This window comes from Mizuhopecten yessoensis, unplaced genomic scaffold (genome assembly GCF_002113885.1).
Source record: "Mizuhopecten yessoensis strain PY_sf001 unplaced genomic scaffold, ASM211388v2 scaffold7283, whole genome shotgun sequence".
NCBI lineage: Eukaryota > Metazoa > Mollusca > Bivalvia > Pectinida > Pectinidae > Mizuhopecten > Mizuhopecten yessoensis.
In genome coordinates this window covers 930,199-954,732 of record NW_018406970.1, presented here as the reverse complement: position 1 = coordinate 954,732, position 24,534 = coordinate 930,199, and the positions used below count along the sequence as shown (strand labels likewise).

At 36.0% G+C, this 24,534-nt stretch overlaps 1 protein-coding gene across 2 annotated transcripts; it reads left to right on the top strand.

Moving 5' to 3' along the window:
• The first annotated feature begins 1,359 nt into the window (after positions 1 to 1,359).
• Positions 1,360 to 17,743, top strand: LOC110453427. Of its 2 annotated transcripts, none has more exons than XM_021502368.1 (2): positions 1,360 to 1,727; positions 14,680 to 17,743. In XM_021502368.1, exon 2 carries the CDS (start codon positions 14,691 to 14,693, stop codon positions 16,740 to 16,742), a length of 2,052 nt encoding a protein of 683 aa, XP_021358043.1. In that variant the 5' UTR covers positions 1,360 to 1,727; positions 14,680 to 14,690; the 3' UTR covers positions 16,743 to 17,743. The 2 variants fall into 2 exon arrangements, with proteins under 2 accessions (XP_021358043.1, XP_021358045.1); XM_021502370.1 differs by lacking the exon at positions 1,360 to 1,727 and adding an exon at positions 4,014 to 4,379.
• The last annotated feature ends 6,791 nt before the right edge of the window (positions 17,744 to 24,534 follow it).

Below are 24,534 nucleotides of genomic sequence, written 5' to 3'. Positions count from 1 at the left end.
CAGATATTTTTAAATTGAGATATTTTAACGAATAATGTATTTCAAATGAATAATGTGAGCTATATTAAAATAACAATAAAGATACATTTCTTTCTATTCTACATGGAAACATTTCGTAAAAGTAAAAATATATATCTGTATTTAATGAATAAAGATGAAAACTGGCTTGTCATACGTTCACTTCTGTTAAAAGCATATTCGGGGACATCGTAATGTTATTTAGCTGTATTATTATTTCATGGGATTTGGACATCCAAACGGCTAGTCATACATTTGTGTTAAATGAATATACAGAGACAAAACGATATCTGTACCGTCAGGTCATATCATGCATATTCATAATTTCAAGACTAATCCTGATGGTTATTATGCAATGGATATAGATATATCTATTGTTGACATTTAATTAACAAGCTTTCATAACAATAACATTGTTTCTGTTGATTAATTATCTAGATCAATTATGCTCAAAAATCCTTACATAGAACAGAGACGTATATATCAAAATAACAATAATGTAATATATACGTCTCTGCATAGAAGAAGTAATTTCTACGTCTGGTTGTTTTGGGACTTTGGGACGTTTGTGTGGTGATGGGGTAGATATGCTCACCCAAGGGAAAAGGGGCAATGGTTCCTCTTAATTTTGATATCGCCACCCTGACCAACTATATATTTGTGTTATACTAGCAACATGTTCAGAAAATGAGGTGTTAAGCGGTTACTTGTTTGTAATATATATTATGTTTAAGTATTTCGCCAAATCTTTTTTTTTTTTTTTTTTTTTTTTTTTCAATTTGCCGTCGAGATGAATACGTTTCTTTTTACTATAACTAATTGTTACCAAATTCCTTTAAATTAATTTATGTGCTTTTCCCTTTTGTTCTTGATATGTAAAAGAAGCCCCGATTTCTTTTATGATTGAGGTATGCTTCTCCCTAGACAAGCAGTTTTAATAGTACTTTTAAACAATATTGAGCCCCCATTCTATATTATGAAAAATACATTTCTTCATCTGTATTTAAGAAGATGTCTTTTCACAACACAGCCCTAATTTTCTCTTTTAAGTTACATCTCTCTACATCTCTATTACTATCAGCCAGAGGGAACTGTTTTCAGTACTGCATCAAATTCTTGTCATTTTACTGTGTGGCAGTACTGCGTACGTCGAGAAATGTTTGCTTACATTGTGTGCTAGCTTAAGAATATAGTATCACAACAAGGATCGATGCCTAGAAAACTCCACTACACACTGGAAATACCCTTTAGTAATAACCGTACACATTGTATTAACAAAATGAAAGTAGGAAAACCCGCCTGGTCAAATACATACCGTACGTGTCAGCTTTGTATGGTTATATAGCAACGGCTGTCAACAGACAAGACATTATACACCCAGTTTGTACAGAGATCTGGTACGTTTATCCACGTCAGAACCTAACAGGCATGATGTCTGAAATATACATATCGAGTGCGGAGTCGGAAATATTAAAAGGATATTCATTTATTCCGTACAATGTTTAATTCTAGTGGAGTGGGGGGAAATGTGATAAATGCGGTGAATCGATAACAACTTTCATAACAAGTTACATTCTGACAATATTCACAATGATTGAAAGGACGATAAACAACCTCTCTACTTGGATTATCCAGGAAACATCACAAAATATCTCGACCCTGGTTTTCCGCATACAATCTTGGAATGTTCCTTAATTGAACCAACTCTGGTAAGTTATCAAAATATTTCTTTCAAATATTTTATAACGCGCTTATATAATATTCTTTTCATAAAACCGTACATGTCATGTACAGAGTCATAAATTTATTGAGGCGTACATACGACCACGGTACAGCCTGTACTGAAATATCGGCCTTGTTGATACATGCAAGTAACAAAGTCTCACCACAGACAGGATTTTCTGATTAGTATATGGAAAATAATCACGAACCATTTTGCCTTTTATTTCTTTAAACTTCAGTTTTAGATTCTAACATTTCTTATGTGTATGAGGCATGAGTAGTCATTTAGGTTAAGAGGTGAGTGGTGGTGTCAATGAGGTCAGTTGGATTGTCTTTGATGTCACTGGAAGCGTTAATGTGGTCATCGCTATTGACAGTTAGGTCACTGGAGGGGGCAGTGAGATCAGTGGGTTGATCAGCGTGGCAAGAAGAGGGGTCAGCTAGTTCAGTAGAGTTGACATAAAGGTAAGTAGTGTTGTCAGTGATATATGTTAGGTAGGTCAGTAGAGAGGTCATCGAGGTCCATAGAGTTGTCAGTGTGATCTGTAGAGTTGTTTTGAGATAGTTGAGGTTGTCAGTATGGCCGATGGAGAAGTACGTGTGCTCAATAAAGAGGTCAATGAAGCAAGTAAAGGGAGCATTGACGTCAATTTTGTAAGTCAATCACGTGTTGATGTCAATGGAGGGGTCAGAATAAACAGTAGACGGGTCAGTATATTTGTCAGTAGAGTTGTCTGTGATTTTATTGTAGCTGACAGTTAGGTCAGTAGACGGGTCTGAGAAGTCATTGAAGTTGTCACTGTACTCAGTAGAACTATCAGTGTCGTGGGTAAAAGCGTCAGGGATGTCAGTGGTGTATCTGTCAGTGAGGTCGGTGGAGGATTCATTTAAGTCAGTGGAGAATTAAGTTGGTTAACGTTAGGGACATTAAGGTAAGAAAAGTTGGTCAGTAGGTCAGTGAGGTATGTAGAGTTCTTAGAGTGGTCAATAGAGCTTAGAGTTAGGTCATTACAGGGGTCAATAAAATTACAGAAGTTTTCACTGTGGTCAGTTGAGTTGTCTAAGAGCATTGGAGCTTGGTGTTGTCAGTGAGTTTGCGAGGTCAGAGAAGTCAGCAAAGGTGCCATTGGAGCATATAAGTGATAGGGCTATGGATTATAAAAGATATCACACTAGTACCAATTAAATAAACGTAAACCCGAATGTCTAGGATGCACACACTTACACTTTGAACTGACGGTTCGAATCAAAGATTTCAGATTGAGAATGTATTAACAAAGTTCAGACAGGATTGCGCGGATTTAATATTGATTACATATTTTTTTTAAATTATCCTGTAGCGTTTATTTGTATTATAAGGTACACATATTTGCTAGTTTATAATGTACGTTGTAACTCAGTCACACAGGTGCAAGAAATATTGAATAGATGAGGGAGTTGTTGGTCTGTGAAAGTTCAAGTGTGATGCAAAAACGAAAAACACGACCTATAGACTACTATACGCCACGTAAAATAGCAATGATTCAGCCACCGAATCACATTTCGCTAAATGCAAAATATCAGTTGATCAGCTCGTTAAGCTTCTTATTCATACAGAAAATATATGATGTATAAAATACATGTATTATTCGAAAAAAGTTCAATGCATTATCGCATATCTTTCATTACTAAAGAAAGTAGGTTCGAAATAACAAATAGTCTCCGATAATGACCTTGCAGTTTGTATACCACATATTTATTTATTTTGCTAAGTGGTAAGTAATAACAACACGTTTCCTGATGTATTTAAGTTTAGTAAATTGACCGAAAAACAAATGCATAATTATGTTGTCAGCTGTTTAATATTACTAGTTTTGTAATTGGATATTAAAGGTCAATATTAACGTAAACTATAACCACAAGGAATTCCAACGTTGTAGATTGCGGTTTGATACCTTAGTGGTTTATTGTTTATTTTTTTATATTCATTCAGTGTGCATGTACAGTGTTTGTATGAACGAAACTGTTTTCGGTGCTGCATTAAATTCTTGATCTTTTATAGTTAGGCAGTACTGCGCACGTCGAGAAATGTTTGCTAACATTGGGTCCTAGCTTAAGAATATAGTGTCACGACATGGATCGACGCTTAGAGACCTCCACTACACACTGGAAATACCCTTTAGTAATACCCTATACACTGTATATACAAAATGAAAGTAGGGAAAAACCCGCCTGGTTGTATAAATACCGTACGTGTCATCTCTGTATGGTTATATATCAACGGCTATCAACAAACAAGACATTTTACAGCCAGTTTGCACAGGGATCGGGTACGTTTATCCACATCAGAAACAAACAGGCTTTGATGTCTGAAATATACATATCGAGTGCGAAGTCGGAAATATTAAGTGGATATTCATTTATTCTGTACAATGTTTAATTCTAGTGGTTAGGGGGAAAATGTGATTGTTTTGTTTTAGACAAAAATGTCGTGAATTGATAACAACTTTCATTACAAGTTACATTCTGGCAGTATTCACAATGATTGAAAGGACGATAAACATCTTCTCCACCTGGATTATCAATGGTACTTCACATAATATCGTGACCCTGGTCTTCCCCATTCAATCTTGGAATGTTCCGTAATTGAACCAACTCTGGTAAGTTTATCTTCCAAATATTTCATTTCCATACACATATATGTAAACAGATAAAGTGATCCAAATAGGATTTATATCCTGACCTTAATATAGATAAAAAAAGTACGCTGACATATATATTGAAACTGCTTTGATGTTTTAAAAAGATTAAGGAATACACATATAAAGAATTACCGAATATCCACGTTATTTTTAAAACCACATTCATAACCTCGTTTTTTAATTCAATTAGTTACTTTTGATTTGTTTATTAAACAAATTTTGATCAAAGAAAGGGAAATATAAAAGTTGAAATTCAACAATATAATCATTAAATGATGCGTGCATCGACTTTTTTCTAATATATTTTTTCGTCATTTAACCTTCTGTCATACTTAAGAAGAGGTTTTTACTTAAAGACAAAATTAAAATAAAAAATTCGATCGTTTTTATCCTTACGGACCCTTACCCTGTTTTCCTTCAAATATATTCATTACAAAATAACTTTGCCGTTGCTTATGTCAAATAATAACTATTTTTTTCATTTTGAACGACGTCTTTCTAACCTGCCGGAGTATATAATTGTTTTGCCTAGATAAATTTCCTGACGTTTTGTGAGATGATTAAATTCCATGTACCTGTACTTAAGACTGTTATATGATAAACCACTCTTTAACCTTTATAGTACCGCCTCAGTTGCCTCAAGAAAAAGATTTTTAAAATGTTTCCCTTTATAATTAACAAGTATATCTACTTTAAACATGGATTGTTTTATCATCTGAAGCTCAGAGACGCATCACAAAATTAAAACAAGAATTACATTAGGTTTCGAAAATAGGATGTCACAACGTTTTCTAAAATGGATATGGGGATACTATAAAAGTACACAAAATTTACAAACATTCTCAAAATCAATAAGTATAGGATGTTACATGATGAGTATAGGATCACACAGCTACCCAATACAAAATACACCAGGTCAGAAATAGATCCATGTCACGCACATACGCTTAGTTACATACACCGTTATTGAAGGTTTTACGAAGGTTCAATGCATACATCATAATGAAGCAGATATATATTACTACCCAAACAAAGTACACCAGGTCAGAAAAAGGTCCGTGTCATGAACACACGCTTAGATACGTACGCTGATAATAACGGTTTGACGAAGGTTCAATGCATACATTATGGTGGAGCAGACTCTACTACCCAATACAAAATACACCATTTAGACATGAACATTTGACTTGAAGCCTCCAGTATACACCGGCAATTCACGTCAGTTATATCAATATGGTAGTTACCAACCCTGTCTACGCATATAGCAACTACTGTCAACAATTCGATGTTCCGAATGTGTACTGAAAATACTCTGGTGAATTGGTTACAATACACAATGCAAGTTATGCATTACATTTTTACATTATTCACAGTGATGGTAAGGAAGAAAAAAGGTTTACCTGATTTATGCATGTTGCTATAAATCTTCTAAAAATATGTTCTTTAAGTTTTTAAACTTCTTTCATTTAAATGCTACTTTTTCACATATACCGAAGAATGGCTCGACTGATTGTTATTTGAGTTGTATAGTCTGATCTTTATACAGATAAATTTTAATTCCTTTAAACAGCTTCATGTTTTGCTCAGCTGGTCTGGAGCGCCATGTGAGCTTATGCGGTGGACTGGCGTATCTTATCCGTCGAACGTCAACATCTACTCTAAACGACTTCTTTTAAAAAGCAGGGGGCCTAGAGGCTTCGGATAATGATATTTGGACAGTAGCATTTTGGGAAGGGCTTTAAAATTTGTTCATATGAATAACCTTCATCCTTATTCAATATCACAGGGGGTCAAATGTGTTAAAACTTTTAACGACTCCTTCTAAGTAACCGAATGGTCTAGTGAGATAGTATTCGGAGAGTAACATGTTTAAACCTTCACTTTATTCAAGGTCACAAGCTGAAATGTGTTAAAACATTTGAACGACTTCTTCTGAATAGCAAGGATGTCAGTAATGATGACGGGGTGCTTAAATTCAAGACTTTTACCCATATCAAAGGTAACAGGGGTAATTGTGCTAAAAACTAACTTCCTAGAGGTATAAGAAGATGATAATCGCCCAGTAGCAGTATTGTATGAATCACTTTAAAATTTGATCAAATGAATGACCTTTGTTCATAACAAAACCTTCATTTATACAATATGTATTTCACTTTGAGAGATGTTTTATATCAGATAACCGCTTAATGCGTCCACCATGGCTATTAGTGCATCTAACATACTAATATGAGTTACACAACTACCCAATTTATAGAATAACCAGCAACAATAGATCAAACATACAAACATTCTATTAGTGATATTAAAGTATAACTAAAGTTCGATACATAGAATCATGGTGAAAGTTGGTCGGCCTACAGTATTATCCATAACAAAATATACCGAGACAGAAATAGATCACAGTCACTCAAACATGCTTAGAATATTCCACTCTACACTGAAAATGTTCATTTAAATTTCACGTACTATAGTATACATTGTACTATATATCAAAATGAAAGTCGAAAATCCCAATGCAGATATAAATAATGCAGTTGTCATTTTCGTCCGTGTATATATATATATACAGAGGTACTGTTGATTGACATGCTATAATATTGGATATGGTTATGTGCACATACAGAGTATTTTGTACATGGACTTCCACAAAACGCATGCAAACAATAATACTTTCATTCCGATGTCGCCAAATGGGATCAAATGTATAGTTTTGTCTATATAATTAGCAATGTGTTCTGAATATCAGAATATGAAGATTATAGCAAATGTATGCTGTACTGTAGTGTTTTATTCATTTCAAAATAGTTTATTAAATCAATCAGATTTAATGCGAATTGGGCAAAAGGCAAAGACTATACAAGCCCTCTCCCTGGAGGTACATCTCAAACAATAGCAATATAATGAACTATGAATATTTACATCGTGAACATGCTTTAGGAACATAAGAATAAGATCAGTGCCAATGATGATAGGAGACACCATACATACACACATGCATGCATACATACATGTACAAACAAACATACACTCATACATACACACATGCATGCATGCACACATGTACAAACATACATACACTCATACATACACACATGCATGCATACATACATGTACAAACATACACTCATACATACACACATGCATGCATGCACACATACATACATACATGCACACATACATAAATGCATGCGTGCATACATATACATACATGTATGCGTGCATACATACATACATACATACATACATACATACATACATACATACATACATACATACATACATACATACATACATACATACATTACATACATTACATACATGCATACATAAGATATTTTAAAATCTGTTGGTTGATTCTATATATCTCTGAACACAAACACGAATAGCTGAGTTAAGATATTCACTAAGGGAACTACTTCCTTTAGTCAATATATTAATATTAAACATTAAATGTTCATAAATGTTTAGGTCCAAGTTTAAGTGTAAATTTAAGTTAGTGTCAAGCTGTAAATGAGACAGAGATTTTAACATATTTTGTCTTTGAGTCATATATCTTGGGCAATGCAGAAAGAAGTGACTCACATCTTCATTATTGTAACGACATATACAGGAGGGATTATCATTATGATGGTCTCTAAAGAGGTCAGAGTTAAACTGACTTGCACGATTTCAAAGTTGACATAATATTATGTTAAAAGATCTAGTCCCTTCATTTTTAAACATCTTAGTACATATATCTTCATTATTTTGGGGTATGGCATGATGAACAAGTTGTTTTTTGAGTTCACTAATATATCTCAAACTCAAGTATATTCCACCAAGACATTATGCTAGGAAGGAAATTGTTGAAATGAGCATTATATCTACTGATTGGTGGTTCAAATATACGTTGATGTCGGACATGATGGGTCATAGCTTCATTGCTGACTATATAAGGTTCAACAATTTCAAAAAGATAATTAGGACTAACATGGTTAATTATTTTAAAAGACAATATATGCTGCTGATCATCCTTTATACGTTTCTTAAGAGTATCCCATCCAATTTCAATATAGATGAATTCATGACTAGTACCTCTTCGGAGACCAGTAACTATTCTAGCAGCATCTAGCTGGATAGATTCAAGAAGATCTGATTCAGTTTGATTACAATTATTCCATACAACACTAGCATACTCAAGATTTAGACGAATATATGACTTGTATATCATACTGTAGTGTGATATAGATAAGAAATAAGTGAGATGGTAATAAAGCGTGCAAATGAAACTAGCATGGAGTGTGGTTTTATTTTGAAGCTGCTAAAAAGCTGCTCAGAATCCCAGGGTTTGAATATATGAAGACACTACATGTACTGTGTTGAATTTTCGAAGTGTGAACAAAACAATGTGATAGTCCTATCATAGAAATATTGTGATGAATAAATTACAGAATACCGAAAATGTTACATTCCAAAATACACCCTATGATTGAAAGGACAGGAAAAAGCTTCACAAACTGGATTATACATGATTCATTACAAAATCAAGTGACATTTTGCATCAAGTCATGGACAGTTCCTAGTGAATGAATGTTGATTTTCAAAAGGGTAAACAGTCTGATATTTTAAACAAATATGAAGTCGTACTCTATGTACAATCAAACTTCCTTCGTTATTTGTTGTTTTGTTACGAGAATGTGTATAAAAACGAAAAACTTATCAACAATATTTTGCAACCGTTTTTAGAAGCTATAATTGTAAAGGTGTGTCCCGTTATACAGGAAAGTTCCAAGCCAGATGCGGCAAGACTTCTTCAGCTGCACTTAAAAAGTCACCTTTTACCAAATTGATCATTATTTACCTTTCGCGTAACAGTTAGTAATCACATTTGGGGTGTGGGGTTTTGAAACTGATATATCGACGACAAATTTGTTGGGCCAGGGTTTGTTTTGTGTGCAAAACGAGGTTAAATACCTTCAACACTTAAGCAGAAGTTGATATTTCAGGAGAAGTTTACATGATCAATACTTTTGCATTCTTTTTGTCCCCGACCATCTGACTCTGTCCAAAATATAGCCTAATTAAATCATTTGTTTAAAGTTGTATCGACAATTTTGCCGAGGAATACTTAACGTAATTAACCACTCTATCTTATTTTTATCTCAACTTTATAGCATTCTTTTTTCCAAACAGATGCTCCATGCGATTTTCTTATATTGGTAAACTTATGTAACCAATTAAATAAAAGGTGTTTAAAAAAAATGTTCCCTTTTTTTCTTGTTTCTCTGTCCGACGAAAAAGAAAATGCTTTTTTGGGTAATTTTCACATGTTTTCTTGAAGCATGTACACATTTAAAATTGTTCCGTATATTTTTTGTATGTATTTACTCGTAACCAAGAAAGTTCATTCTAAAATGTCGGGGCTTCATTAGATAAGACAGTGGAAGAGATGGTCACTACGGAACATCTCAAAACGAGAAAAAAATATAACCTTTTTTACAGCTTTTTAACTTGCACTGCCAGCTTTAAGTATGTTGCTGTATTTACATGGTTATCTACTAACTTAACAGTAATGGACATATCACGTAATAAATTGGTTTTGAAACGACCTTAACTTGAATGTTTACGGTTCTGTAATTTTATGAACTGTACACGCATATAAGTTAAAAAACCAGCAATACCTGTTACCTATTACCTGTTAACAACCAGGTACCGATTGCATTTTAGTATCACTGGTCAACCATGGTCTTTGACAACTTAGAAAGCGATATTTTTGGCACAAAGGATGCGTTGCATGGCGGCCCACGAACAATTTTATAAGTTTTAGCATCAATTACTTAATTGGCATGAAATACACATCAAAACAATGTTTATTCCTCAATTAGATCCAATGAGTGACTGCAGCGCCCCCTACATTGATTTTCAGGATGCCCAGGACACCATGTGCCTTTCATGCATAATATTTCGAAATACACAAAACAAAACAAAACTCTTCTTCCGTTGTTAAATGACACTTTCAATACCCTTTCCGATGGTATATAGCAATTGCCCATGTGTGATGTAATTGTCTTTTTTGCATTTCTCGTTTAAGTGACAGGATAAGCATGACAAATGTTGGTTTCCATCAAATTTTAACATCTAAAAATATCTCCAGGTATCTATCTTTCATGCATATCAATCTTGTAAGGATGTTTTATTGGATATGCCCACTTTTCAGAACTTCTTTTCCACAACCCCCTTATCTTTCTGCTAAATATCAAAGTACTGAAAGTAGGAATGAAAATGACTTCAAATTTTCTAAATTTAAAACGGTGTGTATGCATGTCTGCCAATTGTGAAAAAAACACGAAGATCCCTGTTTAACTTTGGACGGAACTATTATTTCAGTTGTTCAACCAGCAACATTAATAAGACTTATATTCTACTCAAAATTATGCTTTTTACCTCATATCAAATATTTAAAAGATAAATGATCAAACTCTTTAAATATTCTTGAAGCATTATCCCATACATATTGGGGAGCAGACGGTGATGTGCTCTTGCGTCTATATCGCTCATGTGTCCGTTCAAAGCTTGACTATGGTTCCATTTTATATGGATCAGCTCGAAAATCAATCTTGCAGATGCTTGATCCAGTTCAAAACCAGGGGCTTCGTCAGGCTTTAGGTGCTTTTCGTATATCACCAGCCGTGAGCCTCTGCGTTGAAGCGAATGAACCACATCTAAGCGAAAGAAGAACAAAATTATTACTACAGTTTGCTTATCAGTTATAAACAACCCCCAAAAACCAAGCTTTCCAGTCAGTATTTTATACAAATTATACACACCTTTTCAAACGCAATGAAAAAATAATTCGATCTTTTGGCGTACGGCTTCAAAAATTGCTGAAAAACTCAAATTTAGACCCACAATCAGTCGAGATTTTTTCATTACCTAGTATTCCACCATGGACAATTCAGCTACCCGAAATAAATTTAGAATTACACAATCATGTGAAATCTCGTACTCTCCCACTTCAATACAAAAGTTATTTTTCTAAGTACATCTCGAGATTTCCTTTACATAAAATCTTATACACAGTTCTAAGGTCAATGAGAAAATTGCTGATGAAATCAAAAAGAATAAAATGAAAAGGGCTATTATCTGCTCCGACTCTTTGTCACTACTACATGTACAAGGTATTAAAAACCGGAACTTTAACAACAATCTCGTTCAAAATATTGCCCTCCGTATTAACGTAATTTTAGTTTTCTTTCAACTGATCTTGACTTTCATTCCCGGCCATGTCGGAATAAGTGGAAATGAAAAAGTAGAAAGAGCTGCTACCCCCGTCCGCCATTTTGACGTACAGATACACCCCGTCTCTCGCAGTTTGTTTTCAAGCCGTGTTTACACGAACATCTACAACATATTTTATCTCACTAGATTTATTCAGATTTGTTTGTATTGTTTGTATCAATTCATTTCAATTGTATTCCAGATGAATCTTGTAAAATATTTAGATTTCGTTCACAAGGTAACCGAGGGGATAAGCAATAACAACAGCATATTTAATATCTAATAAGTAACTACTGTTTTTTGTGTATGTATTTTTGTTGTATATTGTTTCATAGTGATTGTTTATGTCAGGTATATGTTGTTATGTATTAATGTTCATGATTATGTCTTGAAAAAGGGCGGATCGCCCTTAAAATTTGTCAAATTTTCTTTGTCTACACTGTCGTTATTATATCTTTGCCCATATTTCTTTTTAAGTAATGTTCATCCAACAAACATTTGTTCGTTCGGATCCAGTACCCATATTGGACTATACTGTTGTTATTACTTATGAGACCTATATAGGATCTTACATGAGTGGCTATGTCATATTGAATGTATTGAACGAGTTTGATAAATTCAATATGACATGGACACGAGTGTAAGATTCTATTTATCACATAACAATCATTATTTGAAAATAAAACTTCAAATACAACTATGCGTTATCAGCTGACTCTATATAGGTCAAAACCAAAGTAACTCCGATCATCGTATTGCCGTTCCGCGCAATGTAAAGTAGTTCCATATTTGTTTATCTAATTTATGAACAGTTTTAAATGCAATGAAAGTAACAATGACAAAAATAAACATTTCCAATTCATTTAATAGCTAAGACATTAAAATTAATCAGAAAAAAAATGCACTTTATAAAGTTCACACTTTTGTGACGTCACGCCTCATATGTCGTTTCCAGCAGTCACAACAAGCCTACTGAGAGTCGATGTCACTTTCAATTATACCTTTTCGGATACGTTTTCGTGGAGGTTCTGATTGACCACCTTGGTAAATATAAATTTTAATGTTCCCTCCACTCATCGGACCACTGAAAATTGATGCAAAGCCACCACTAATAGTCTCTGACATCGAAAATGAAGATGACGATTTTGTGAAACACGTGGAAATAGGCCTACTTGACGGCGTTGGCAGATGAGATAACGGAATTCCGGAGCTCAGGATTTGTGAAATCTACTTGTGTTGATCCGTGTTGATATGGCTATAGTTGTTTATTGATGAAATGTTCTTGTGTCCTGAAATTTGTATAATTTGGGTGGGGGTAATATTACTGTCAATGAGTTTTTGAACGAGATATTTTCGAGCACTGTGATTTGACAGATGTTTTTCAGTTTCGATTCCCGACAAATTGATCATTCTTTGCATCATGGTGCACAATTTATTGGCTACTGGATGTTTCTTGAACCAAATTGGAATATTAGGTGATGATATTTGTTTGGTTGCTGCGTAAAAAGGATCAGATGGGGCACCGTAGCCTGTCGGGAGTTTTTCACGGTAAAGTTTATAAATTGTCACAGGGCACCAGTCAGGGTTTTCCAAATTTGCCCACAGTTACGGTTTAACAGTTCTAATGTCACGAGGATTTTCTCCAGTTCTTGTTGTTGTTTGGCGTTCAGTAAATCCTAGAAATTCGCGTCCATCCCCATCTTTTCTCAGAGTTACTTCACCCCAACACATGTCCCTATGTTCTGCCAAGCCCCGGAGACCAAAATGAACGGTATTATAGCACCACACATTTTGTAGTAAGCTGTCAGGTGTGTTTGAACCTAGTTGACCAGAATTCCACAGCATGTTTATTTCAGTGTCATTTATTGAATCACTTCTGTGTGCTAAATTGCATTTTCCGTCGCGTTTCAACTGACGCTGTTTACTTTTCATAACCTCGGGCACTTGGGCAAACATAAGGCTGCTAACAATTGTGTGACCGTAGTTGTTGCGACGTAATTGCCGATCAAAACTTGACATTATCCCCCGTAATCTGGTTGATTCATATTCAGAACCATCCGTTTTCCTAATACCAATAAACAATCTACACAGCAAAGGACACAGTTTAATTACTGGGATATCGTGGATTTGTCTACTTTCATTGACTTCAGGCAACTTGAAAAATTGATACAAAAGTTTCACATCTTAGAATGTTTTGCTTAGAGTGTCTTTGTAAGATTGGTTGAGGATAACATTTCCCAATTCATCTTCATTTACGGTAACAAATCTGTTTGTTTTGGGATTGTCAGCCCCAGGCCCAGCATCCAAATTTGTCGTCTGCTCCGGTTGCTGTTCTGACCGGGCCTTTGTAACAGTGACCTTCCCAATACGATCTCGTTCAAGTTCAACTTTAAAATCAATTCCAGAAACTTCTACACTATAAAATGTTGCAAAACCTCTTGGAACAATATCCTTTACAGTACCTGTTCCTTTGTTGTCAATTGTAACCGTGTCGCCAATGTTTATCTGGTCAGTCAATTTTTACTACGGTGTAATAAATAAAAGTAGTGCTTGTAGTGGCGCAGGAATATGTTGACCAATCACAGCACCTTTAGGTTTTAATACACGTGTGTAATACCATATTTATGACATGGCCGTATGACATAGTAAAAAGGGCCAGTTATGTGATAAATATACTTCTTTGAGGACAAATAAACAAAACAGTACCTATCAACTGGATAACCCGAACCAATAATTAGCATCACTAATTATGATATGTACTATTTATGCGCTTCAGTAAGATGTTGCAAAAAAAGAAGAATCAAACGCTTGGATTTGTATTTTCTATTCATGCAGGTTTCGGTATTAATGATTACCCAATATGTTTTAATTGCTTAGTTTGGTAAGCAGAATCGTTTTTTTAGTATGTTCTCTAGCTATAGTCTATTGTTTAAATAGCTGCCTCAAGTTAACTATATAGATAATCACATTGAAGAATGACATTCCCATTTTATATTTACAGGTTTGTAACACATGAATAAGATGGCCGATCAGGATGACCATTACGAGATGTCTTGGATTCTTTATTATATCCTGGACAGGTATATAGGGAGCCGGAAGATGGTGGCCGTCAAGAGGAAGCTGACACTTGTGGGGGAGCAAATAAAGAATTATAGGAAAATTGGAGCTAAAATAGTTTATGTAGGAAGTTTGGCAGAGGGAATCGAGATGAAGGGCTCGGATCAAGATATGATGTTTGTTCACAATAATGTGATAGTGATGTACCCTGATCAGTACACAAGTATTCCTCTGGACAGGACGAAAACTGTTGTAATGATGCGAGATGCTGACAGTCGACCTGGTTATGTAAACCTTGAACTAGTTAAATTGGGACAGCAATTCAGTCCACACTTCACACAAAGCATTGTTCAAGTTGGGGATGTACTTTTCGTTTCAAGTGAGATGTATTCACGGGCTATTGCTGATACATTCAGTGCTTTTATAAACATAACGTTAGAATCACATGGACCAGCTCATACCATGAAGAATAAACAGAGTGACTTAGGAACTGATGTAGATCAAGTATACTCTTTTCTATGTACTAGTTGGCCACGGGAAGCTAATGAGTGGGTGAGTAGGACTCGTTTGCATGAATGGCCAGGATATAATTTGAGAGATCAGATAGTACAAGGCGGTTGTCATCTTGTCCCTGTAGGGGATAAAACATCTCCTGACACATTCCTACAATGGCGGATTTCATTCGTATGCGCCGAAAGGAAACTTATCCATTCTCTCAGTCATGTCCAGTTTTTAGTTTATGGACTTCTGAAGTACTTCCTCAAACAAATATCAGACAAGTTTGAGCAGCAAATTGTGGATGCGGATATCATTTCATCCTATATTATAAAAACAACTATATTCCATGCAGTAGAAAGTACACCCTATTCGTTGTGGCAAGAAAGAAATATATTTTTTTGTTTCATGTTGTGCTTCAACATTTTGATTGCTTGGGTGAATACAGGACATTGCCCAAATTACTTCATTAAAAGTAACAATATGTTTCTTGGCAAACTACATGGTGAAATTCAACAAAACCTCCTTCGTATACTTATAGAGCTCCATGATAAGAAATGGAAATGTCTTTCAGTTGGAACCTTCATACAACCATCTTTAGGATTACGAATCAACAGTGTGCTAAATGGAGAATGGGAATATGCATTACCTCCACCGACACAGTCAGAACGGGAATGTGACATGGAATTATTCTATTCATCACTTACAATTGATAATCGGTCTGCTTCACTTCCTGTTGCACTAACACTACTGTGTAATTCAAAATCAGACATCGATGAATTCATAGCTTACATCTCTACAGTACTTGCATTGTCTTATACAGGGATGGATACATTCGAGAAACATGTTGCTGCTGAAGGAAACAAAGCAAAATACAAATATCTTCGGAAATGCAGAAACCTTCTGGCACCTCTTTCATCAGTGTGTACAAGTCCAGGACAGCTTACGTTGGCAACATATTACTACCAAACTGGAAATTACATGAAAGGACTAGAGATATGTAAAAACATGATATCGTCATTCAAAATTTATGTCGGTGCTGGAACTTTTAAAGGAAAAGACAGATATGAACATCTCTATTGTGGGCGTGGTTACACCCTACTACACAAATGCCAGGAGGTATGTGCATCGCCAATGAAGTTTAAACAAACTCATTTATCGTTTTATCCATCCGAGATACACAAGGAGTTGACAAAAATACACGATTATGATGAACTTATTATCCCCCCACTCACTTATGCTGTGTTTCTGTCCTTTTTGTGTTATCATGAGCTCGGTGATACCAGAAGACGTCACGAAGCATTAATTCATCTTCGGGCCTTGAAATATGACGAGGAACAGGGAGGTTGTAAGCACTGGATAGTCCAAAATATATTGGGGATATGTTATGAAGTGGTTGGGGACAGAAGCAGAGCTCTCAGGGAATATAGGAACTCCCTTCGTGGCTTTAAAATGTTACAATATCAAAACCCTGCCAAGGACAGTATCGAACGATTGCAACGTTCACAATAACGACAGATATCGAAGCACCAATGTGAATCAAGGACACTACAGGAAAAGCTTCCAACCAAACATTCCGGGAACAAAGACAATAAGGTCACATAAATCAGACGTAACAGATCTTTGTTGATGTTAAATCAGTTTACTCGGTCCTATGTTACACTGCTCATGGTTCAATATACTGCCATTTGTTATGTTTTATTTACATATTTGTATTGCTGTAAGTGTATAGTTTTCACTATTTTACACTCAACTGATGAAAATGGCAAATTGAATAATGTGTATGATCGAAGATAATTGGAATGAAGTCTTGGAACCATTGTTGCAAAAATAATGCATGACAAAGGATCACCAGCCGAACTACAAAGTGTAATAACATAGTATTATATCATATAAAATAAAACAATATGATTTCTAGATATGTGTTGTTTTGTAAATAATTCATGACATTTTGTGTCAAATTCTGGGTATCCTGGTGTTTGATCTTTCAAGCTGGTATCAAGTATCAGTTATTTATTTACAATTGTGATATTAACTATGTTTTGGTTGTGCATCCCCTTTTGTTATGGCCATCGTTTATGGATTATTCGGATTCAGCAAAGTGGCAGATTTTGCACAAACTGAAAATTGTGCGCAATGAGGAAACATTCGGTTTCAATGGTAGACTTTTTAAGTGCACAGCAATATTATCATATAATCATACTGACTGAATACCAGTATGGATATTTGCACAAATTAAATGTGTTAATATTGTGTTTTAAATGTATCTCCTTGATGGTACTGCTTGCCGCTTTTCTTTAACAAACGCAATTGAGCCAAACTGGGTTTTGTTAATCTGTTTAATGTTACAGAGAATAAGAACTATGTATGTGTCGTTCCTCTTCGTATCCCTGACAGTGTGTGTAGTGTTTGTTTACACCCACATGGTACTGTAGTCTTTATCATCCTCAACCCCTCAACCCCATCCACAACCCCACCCCCACCCCCCAACCTCAACTTTTGAATTTTTTATCAATTTGGCTGCATTTCTATTTTTCTCAGTTGATTTTTGATATATGATAAAGACATGTTATATATAGTTTACATTGATACATTGTGCCTTTTTCAATATTTTTCTTATATTCTAATAAAGATCTCTTTTCGTGGATTTCTTTAAACGTTTTTGAAGCGTACACAATCTATTTACAAATCCTGTCTTTTTATCCCGTTTGAAGCAAAAGTGTAAATTTCTTCATTATTTAAGTTGTCCGTTACATCATTTGAAATGTTGATTCATATCGCTTGTTGAGAAACATTCTATTTCTGAATAAAATATTGCTAGTTTATATTCTGCTTGTCTGTTTGTTTGTTTGTTTGTTTGTTTGTTTGTCTGTTTAAACGACATGTGTAAATCAATAATGACTAAAACTGAGAAATTTTCGTCCAGTAAAATTTTCGCCCTTCGCCGTTATTATCCATTTTCGCCCAATATCAAATTCACCCTTCACGTTAGTTACTATGCATATTATGTTATTAACAAAGGTTCTCTGTATTTATAAATTTGCCATTATTATTGAGTGCGAAAAGGTCGAAAATTAAACTGCAGGGAAAAAGGGCGACATATTCAGACAAAGCATTAGATTCGCAGAGAAGGTTATTATTTTCCATTTGGACCAGGGTGGTTTTTAGTGTGGACTGTGTGAGTGGTCAATATGACACGGAGGTTGTCATTGTAGTCTTTAAAGGTGTTCAGTCTTTTCCGTGGTTAGAATAGCGGTCAATAAGGTCAGTGAGTTCTCGGAAGTGGTCATCTAGGTCATTGGAGTTGTAAATGAGATCAATGAGGAATCAGTGTGGTCAGTAGAGGTTGAAAGTGAGGTTATTTAGCCGTCAGTGAAGGGGTCAGTAAGGTCAATGAGGTCACGGAAGTGGTCATCGAGGTCAGTGGAGATGTCAATGATTTCAATGAGGTATCAGAGTGGTCATTGGAGGTAGTCAGCAAGGTCAGTAGAGGGGTCATTGTGGTCAATAATGTTGTCCGTGTGATTAGTGGAGCTGTTGGTTTATTGGTGTGGTAAGTGGCGCGGAGGGGTGGTGTTTTCAGTTGAGCTGTCTTGCTTGTCAGTGTAGTTGTCTGTATGATCTGTTGATTGGTAAATGAGGTCAGTAGAGTTATACGTGTTGTTTTAGGTCATTGAGGTAAGTAGGTAAATGCAAATAGGCAGTTAGAGTTGTCGTTGAGGTCGGTAGAATGTCAGTGATGTCAATAGAGATATCGATGATGTCAGTATTTGGATCAGTTAGTCATCGTTGTTGTCAATGTGGTCAATGCAGGGGTCAGTTCAGTCCGTGAATGAGTCATTTGGTCAGCAGTGGTGTTAGTGCGATCACTGGAGTTGTCGGTGAAGCTACTTCAGAGGGGGTCATTCAGATCAGTAGAGTGGTAAGCAAGATCAGTAGAATTGTCGGTGCGTTCAGACGAGGTTCCCGTGAGGTCAATGGAGAGGTAATAGAGGTAAATGGGTTGATCAGCGTTGTCGGCGGAGTTGCCAGTGTAGTCAGTAGAGGGGTCAGTGATGTCAATGGACATATCGATGAGGTCAGTATTAGGATCAGCTGGTCATCGTTGATGTCAATGCGGTCAATGAAGGGGTCAGTTTAATCCGTGAATGAGCCATTTGGTCAGTTGTGGTGTTAGTGGGATCACTGGAGATGTCGATGAAGGTATTGCATAGGGGGTCATTCAGGTCATAGAGGGGTAAGCAAGGTCAGTGGAGTTGTCGGTGCGGTGTAACAGGTCAGTGAAGGGATCGGTAGAGCGATCAGTGGAGGGGTATATGAAATCAGTGGAGGGGTCAGTTGGGTCAGTGAGATAAGTGGAGCTATTCGTGTAATTAGTTGTGGGGTGAGTGAGGTCAGTGGAGTTATCAGTGAGGGCAGTGGAGGGGTCATTTATGTCAGTATAGATAGCATTGAGGTACGTAGTGTTCCCAGTGAGATACGTTTGGATGTCAATGAGTCCAGTAGAGGGATCATCGCGTTAAGTAAAGATGTCAGTGTGGTCAGTGGAGCTGTTTTGAGGCCAGTTAAGGTATTGATGTGGTTACTAAAAGGAATGGTGTTTTGTGTTAATGCGATAAGTGCTAAATTTTGTCAGCGTGTTCAGTGGACGGGTATTTAGGTCCGCGAAATTAGTGAGTGAACGTTGGTGGTAGTTAGGTTAGAAAAGTGGGTGAGTTTGTCAGTGAGGTAAATAGAGTTCTCACTGTGGTCCATGGAGTTGTCTGAGATCATTGGTGGTGTCATTGAGTTTGTAAGGTCAGAGAAGTAATTGAAGGGGCTATTGAGTACAATGGAGTTGTCTATGATATCGATAGATTGGTCAATATGGTCAGCCATTGGTTGTCATTGAATTAACTGGTGTCGTTAGTGATGTCAGTGGAGGGGTCGATGAGTTCAGCAGGGGTACAGAATGTAATTGGAGTTGTAAGTGTGGTCAGTGAGGTCAGTGGAGGGGTCAGTGAGGTCAGTAGGGAGTCCGTGAGGTCAGTAGGGGGTACGCAATGTCGGTGAAATTGTCAGCGAGGTCAGCGGGGGGGGGGGGGGGGGGGGGGGGGGGGGGGGNTGGAGGTGTCAGTAAGATCAGTAGGGAAAAGGTATGGTCAGTGAAGTTGTCAGTGAGGTGAGCGGAGGGTCAGTGATATTGTCAGAGAGGTAAGCGGAGGATCAGTGGAGGTGTCAGTGAGGTCAGAAGGGGGTGCATTTGGTCAGTGGAGTTGTAGTGTGGTCAGTTAAGTTCTCAGTGAGGTAGTGGAGGGTAAGTGAAGTTGTCAGTGAGGTCAGTAGGGGTAAGTAAGGTCAGAGGAGTTTAAGTGTGGTCAGTGAAATTTCAATGAGGCCAGCGGAGGGTCAGTGAAATTGTCAGTGAGGTCAGCGAGGGTCAGCTGGGGCTAGTGAGGTCAGTAGGGAAAAGGTATGGTCAGTGGAGTTACAGTGTGGTCAGTGAAGTTGTCAGTGAAGTCAGCGGAGGGTCAGTGTAGTTGCCAGTGAAGTCAGCGGAGTGGTCAGTGTAGTTGTCAGTGAGGTCAGCGGAGTGTCAGTGAAGTTGCCAGTGAGGTCAGTGGAGGGTCAGTGTAGTTGTCAGTGAGGTCAGCGGAGGGTCAGTGAAGTTGTCAGTGAGGTCAGTTTAGAGGGCAGTTACAACAGTTAAGTTTTCAGTGAAGTTGTCGGGGGAAGGGACAATAAGCCAAATATTAAAGTAAAACGACAAAATGACTAACTTCATCAAGACAAAATAACAACGATGACAATATGACAAAGGAAAACGTTTGCAAATACACATTGGGATTGGATACGTCAGGGTAGAAATCAGGACTGAATATCTGCCATGTTCGATCTATAAGCTATAAACTATAGTCTGTTTTGCTGATTCCATGAAACATTAATCCGTTTTAGTTAAACCGAGAAAAATTCCGATCTGCGAAATTTAAGACCTGTTATGCATCTACATATATTGGTATATTAATATGATATTATTTAAGATTCCATCAGTATGTTCTACTCTAAATGTTTTCATTGTACTTAATAGAATACACTATACAGATCTTCTGAAAAAATCGCCGGGGGTCCATTAGATGATTCATGATGACTTTTCTAAAGGATCTTTCTTTTATAACTTGGATCTCCCTTCATAAGGATCAACAGTATAGAATTCTATCCTATGATCCAAACCCGGCCTCTGTTGCATGTTTTGGTGTTAATAGCTTTTTGGGGAAATATTACAATTAATATTTTCAAAAGCACTTTTACAAATACTAGTACATGAGATACACTCCAACCTATACATTAGAGTACACTATCACAGTACTGATAATCGAGATCAGAAGTACTATCTATAACACTATAATAAAACACAAGTAGTAATAATAATCAACATGTGATCAAAGGGACATAACTCTTCGTCAGTTGTTAAACTGTCATTACCCACCAGGAAACAATGCTAGACTTACAATATAGGTAATGGGTTAGTAAAAAACATATTAATCATAATTCCGTGGATTCTAAGAATGGATAGGTTGGTTATACCCCTACCATCCTCCGGTTTAAACCCAGAAAGTACATATTACAGGTAAAACAGGTATATATATTAAAAACAAGACTATTATTTTGGATCAACAGTATAGGATTCAGATCAACTGTATAGGATTCGTTAAAAGGATCTTTTCTAAAGGATCCTTCATAGGGATTGACTGTATAAGATTCTGGAGGAGAACAATTTTCTAAAGGATCCTTTATAAGGATCAACTTTACGTGTATAGGATTCGTCAAAAAGATCTTTTCTGTAAGTTTATTCATCATTGAGGCTTCACTGCATATGAAGTTTCATTGGAGTTTATATAGGACCTTTTCTTGGGCATCCTCGATACTCCAGGGGCTACGCTCACTTTCGCTCTCTGCACACCTGGAATATGTCATATCAAAATTGAAGGCTCAGATTGCGCCACCTTGTGGACGAGACAAGAAGACTATATAGCTAGTTTGGTCATTTCATGTATATCCAAACAATTTCGCGGTCGCATAACGCTTATGTTTACTGGCTTTGAAGTCGGGTAATCTCCAAAGGACAGGAAGCAGCCAAGCGATCGGTCAGATTTTCACTTCAAGTGAAAACAATCAGACGTGCCTGCAATTTTTGCTATGTCATATTCCAGGGGTGCAAACAGCGAAAGTGAGCGTAACCCCTGGAGTATCGCGGAGTTTCTGGAGATTAACCCACTGAAAATCCCTATTCAACTCAAAGCTGAAACAAATTTCAATTTTACACCCTGTGGTCAAATATTTCCTTAATTGACGGAACGTATATTGGCGTTATGTTGTCATTCCGCCCCTCAATCAACTTTATCCGGACTTGTATTCCAATGTATTATTAGATTTGCCATATTTATTTTATTTAAGATGGCTGTATTTCGTTAGGAGATACTTTTAAAATTTTCACATCTTTCTATCGTTTTTTCTCTCTCGAAATAATGACATTATATAGACATTCAGTTACGTTTCTTGTAAGAAAGAAAAATATATACATTTATTAAAATTGAGATATCTAATTAAAATGCAGGTTCCTCTATAATTATACAGCATGACGATTTATTAAAAAAAACACCCAAAACGACAAAAAACTAATCCAAAGCCCATTTACACTTAAATTATAACCTAGGCGAATGCTTTAATCAAAGTAAAATGTAGGGATCATACTTACTTCTGAAAAAAAACCAGCGAAGTAAAAGAATCAAGATAAAAAATTCTTTCAACTTTAAATGTGCGAAATACCGAGTACCATAACGGTGAAATATCTGGTATATCTGCATTTTGCATACAGATATTTCTAATTAAATTGAGACAAATAATGTATTTTAAATAATTTGAGCCGTATTAAAATAACAATAAAGATAAATTTATTTCTATTCTACATAGAAACATTTCGTAAAAGTAGAAATATATATCTGTATTTAATGGATAAAGATGCAAAATGAATGGCTAATGTCATACGTATACGTACACTTCTGTTTAGTCCGAATTATTCTGACGTTTTATCGACTTTTGTTAATCGACGACAGACCGATATAAAAAAAAAAGTCGATAAAACGTCAGAATAATTCGGACTAACTTCTGTTAAAAGCATATTTGGGGACATCGTAACGTTATTTAGCTGTAATATAATTTCATGGGATTGAGACATCCAAACGGCTTGTCATACATTGGTGTTAAAATGAATATACAGAGACAAAACGCTATCTAGATCTGTAGGTCATATCATGCATATTCATCAATTCAAGACTAATCCTGATGGTTATTATAGAATGGATCTATACATATATGTCTACTGTTGACATTTAGTTAACAAGCTATCATAGCAATAACATTTGTATGTTGATCAAGTTATTTTTCTGGCAAAATACATCACTACTAATAATACATAGATCCATAGTTACAAGGCTTTGACAGTCAGCTCTGAAATAAAAAAAAAAAAACAATAACACACAATTAAATAAAAACACATGAGAATATAACAATGATAAGCTTCTAAAGCAAAGCCTCTTTCTGTTGATTAATTATCTCGATTATCTAACTATCTCAACACTCTACTACCTTCTCTTGTCGATAACTCTCACTATAATCTTCGAAACGCTGAAAACTACAACCTTTCTAACAACAGACTTGAATTATCTAACGTTTCCTTCTTTCCTTCTACTGTTAGACTGTGGAACCAGTTACCTACTAGTTAGTCCGAATTATTCTGATGTTTTATCGACTTTTTTTTATATCGGTCTGGCGTTGTTAATCGACGCCAGATGGATATAAAATAGTCGATAAAACGTCAGAATAATTCGGACTACCTACTAGTATACGACGTAGCGCCACGTTCTCATCATTTAGAAACGCCATTCAAGACGTAAACTTGCCGCTTGTACCAAAGTGATCTGTTTCGTGTTAACCTTATTGATTACCAACGTTGTATATATATTTGGCTTCCCTATTGAAGACACACACCATTTCTTTTTTTACCTCTGATAAATATATCGAACAAAGAATTAAGCTTTATCGTGAACTGAATGAATACATGCCTCTTAATTTAAATCCACTTTTATTTGGAGATACATCTCTTTCGGAACAGGAAAACATAACGATATTCATGCATAGTCAGCAATACATTCGTGACTCTAACATATTCAAGTAACCCCGACCCATGTCCTCTCTCTCCCTCGCTCTCAATTGAACCATAATATCCTCTCTCTCTCTCTCTCTCTCTCTCTCTCTCTCTCTCTCT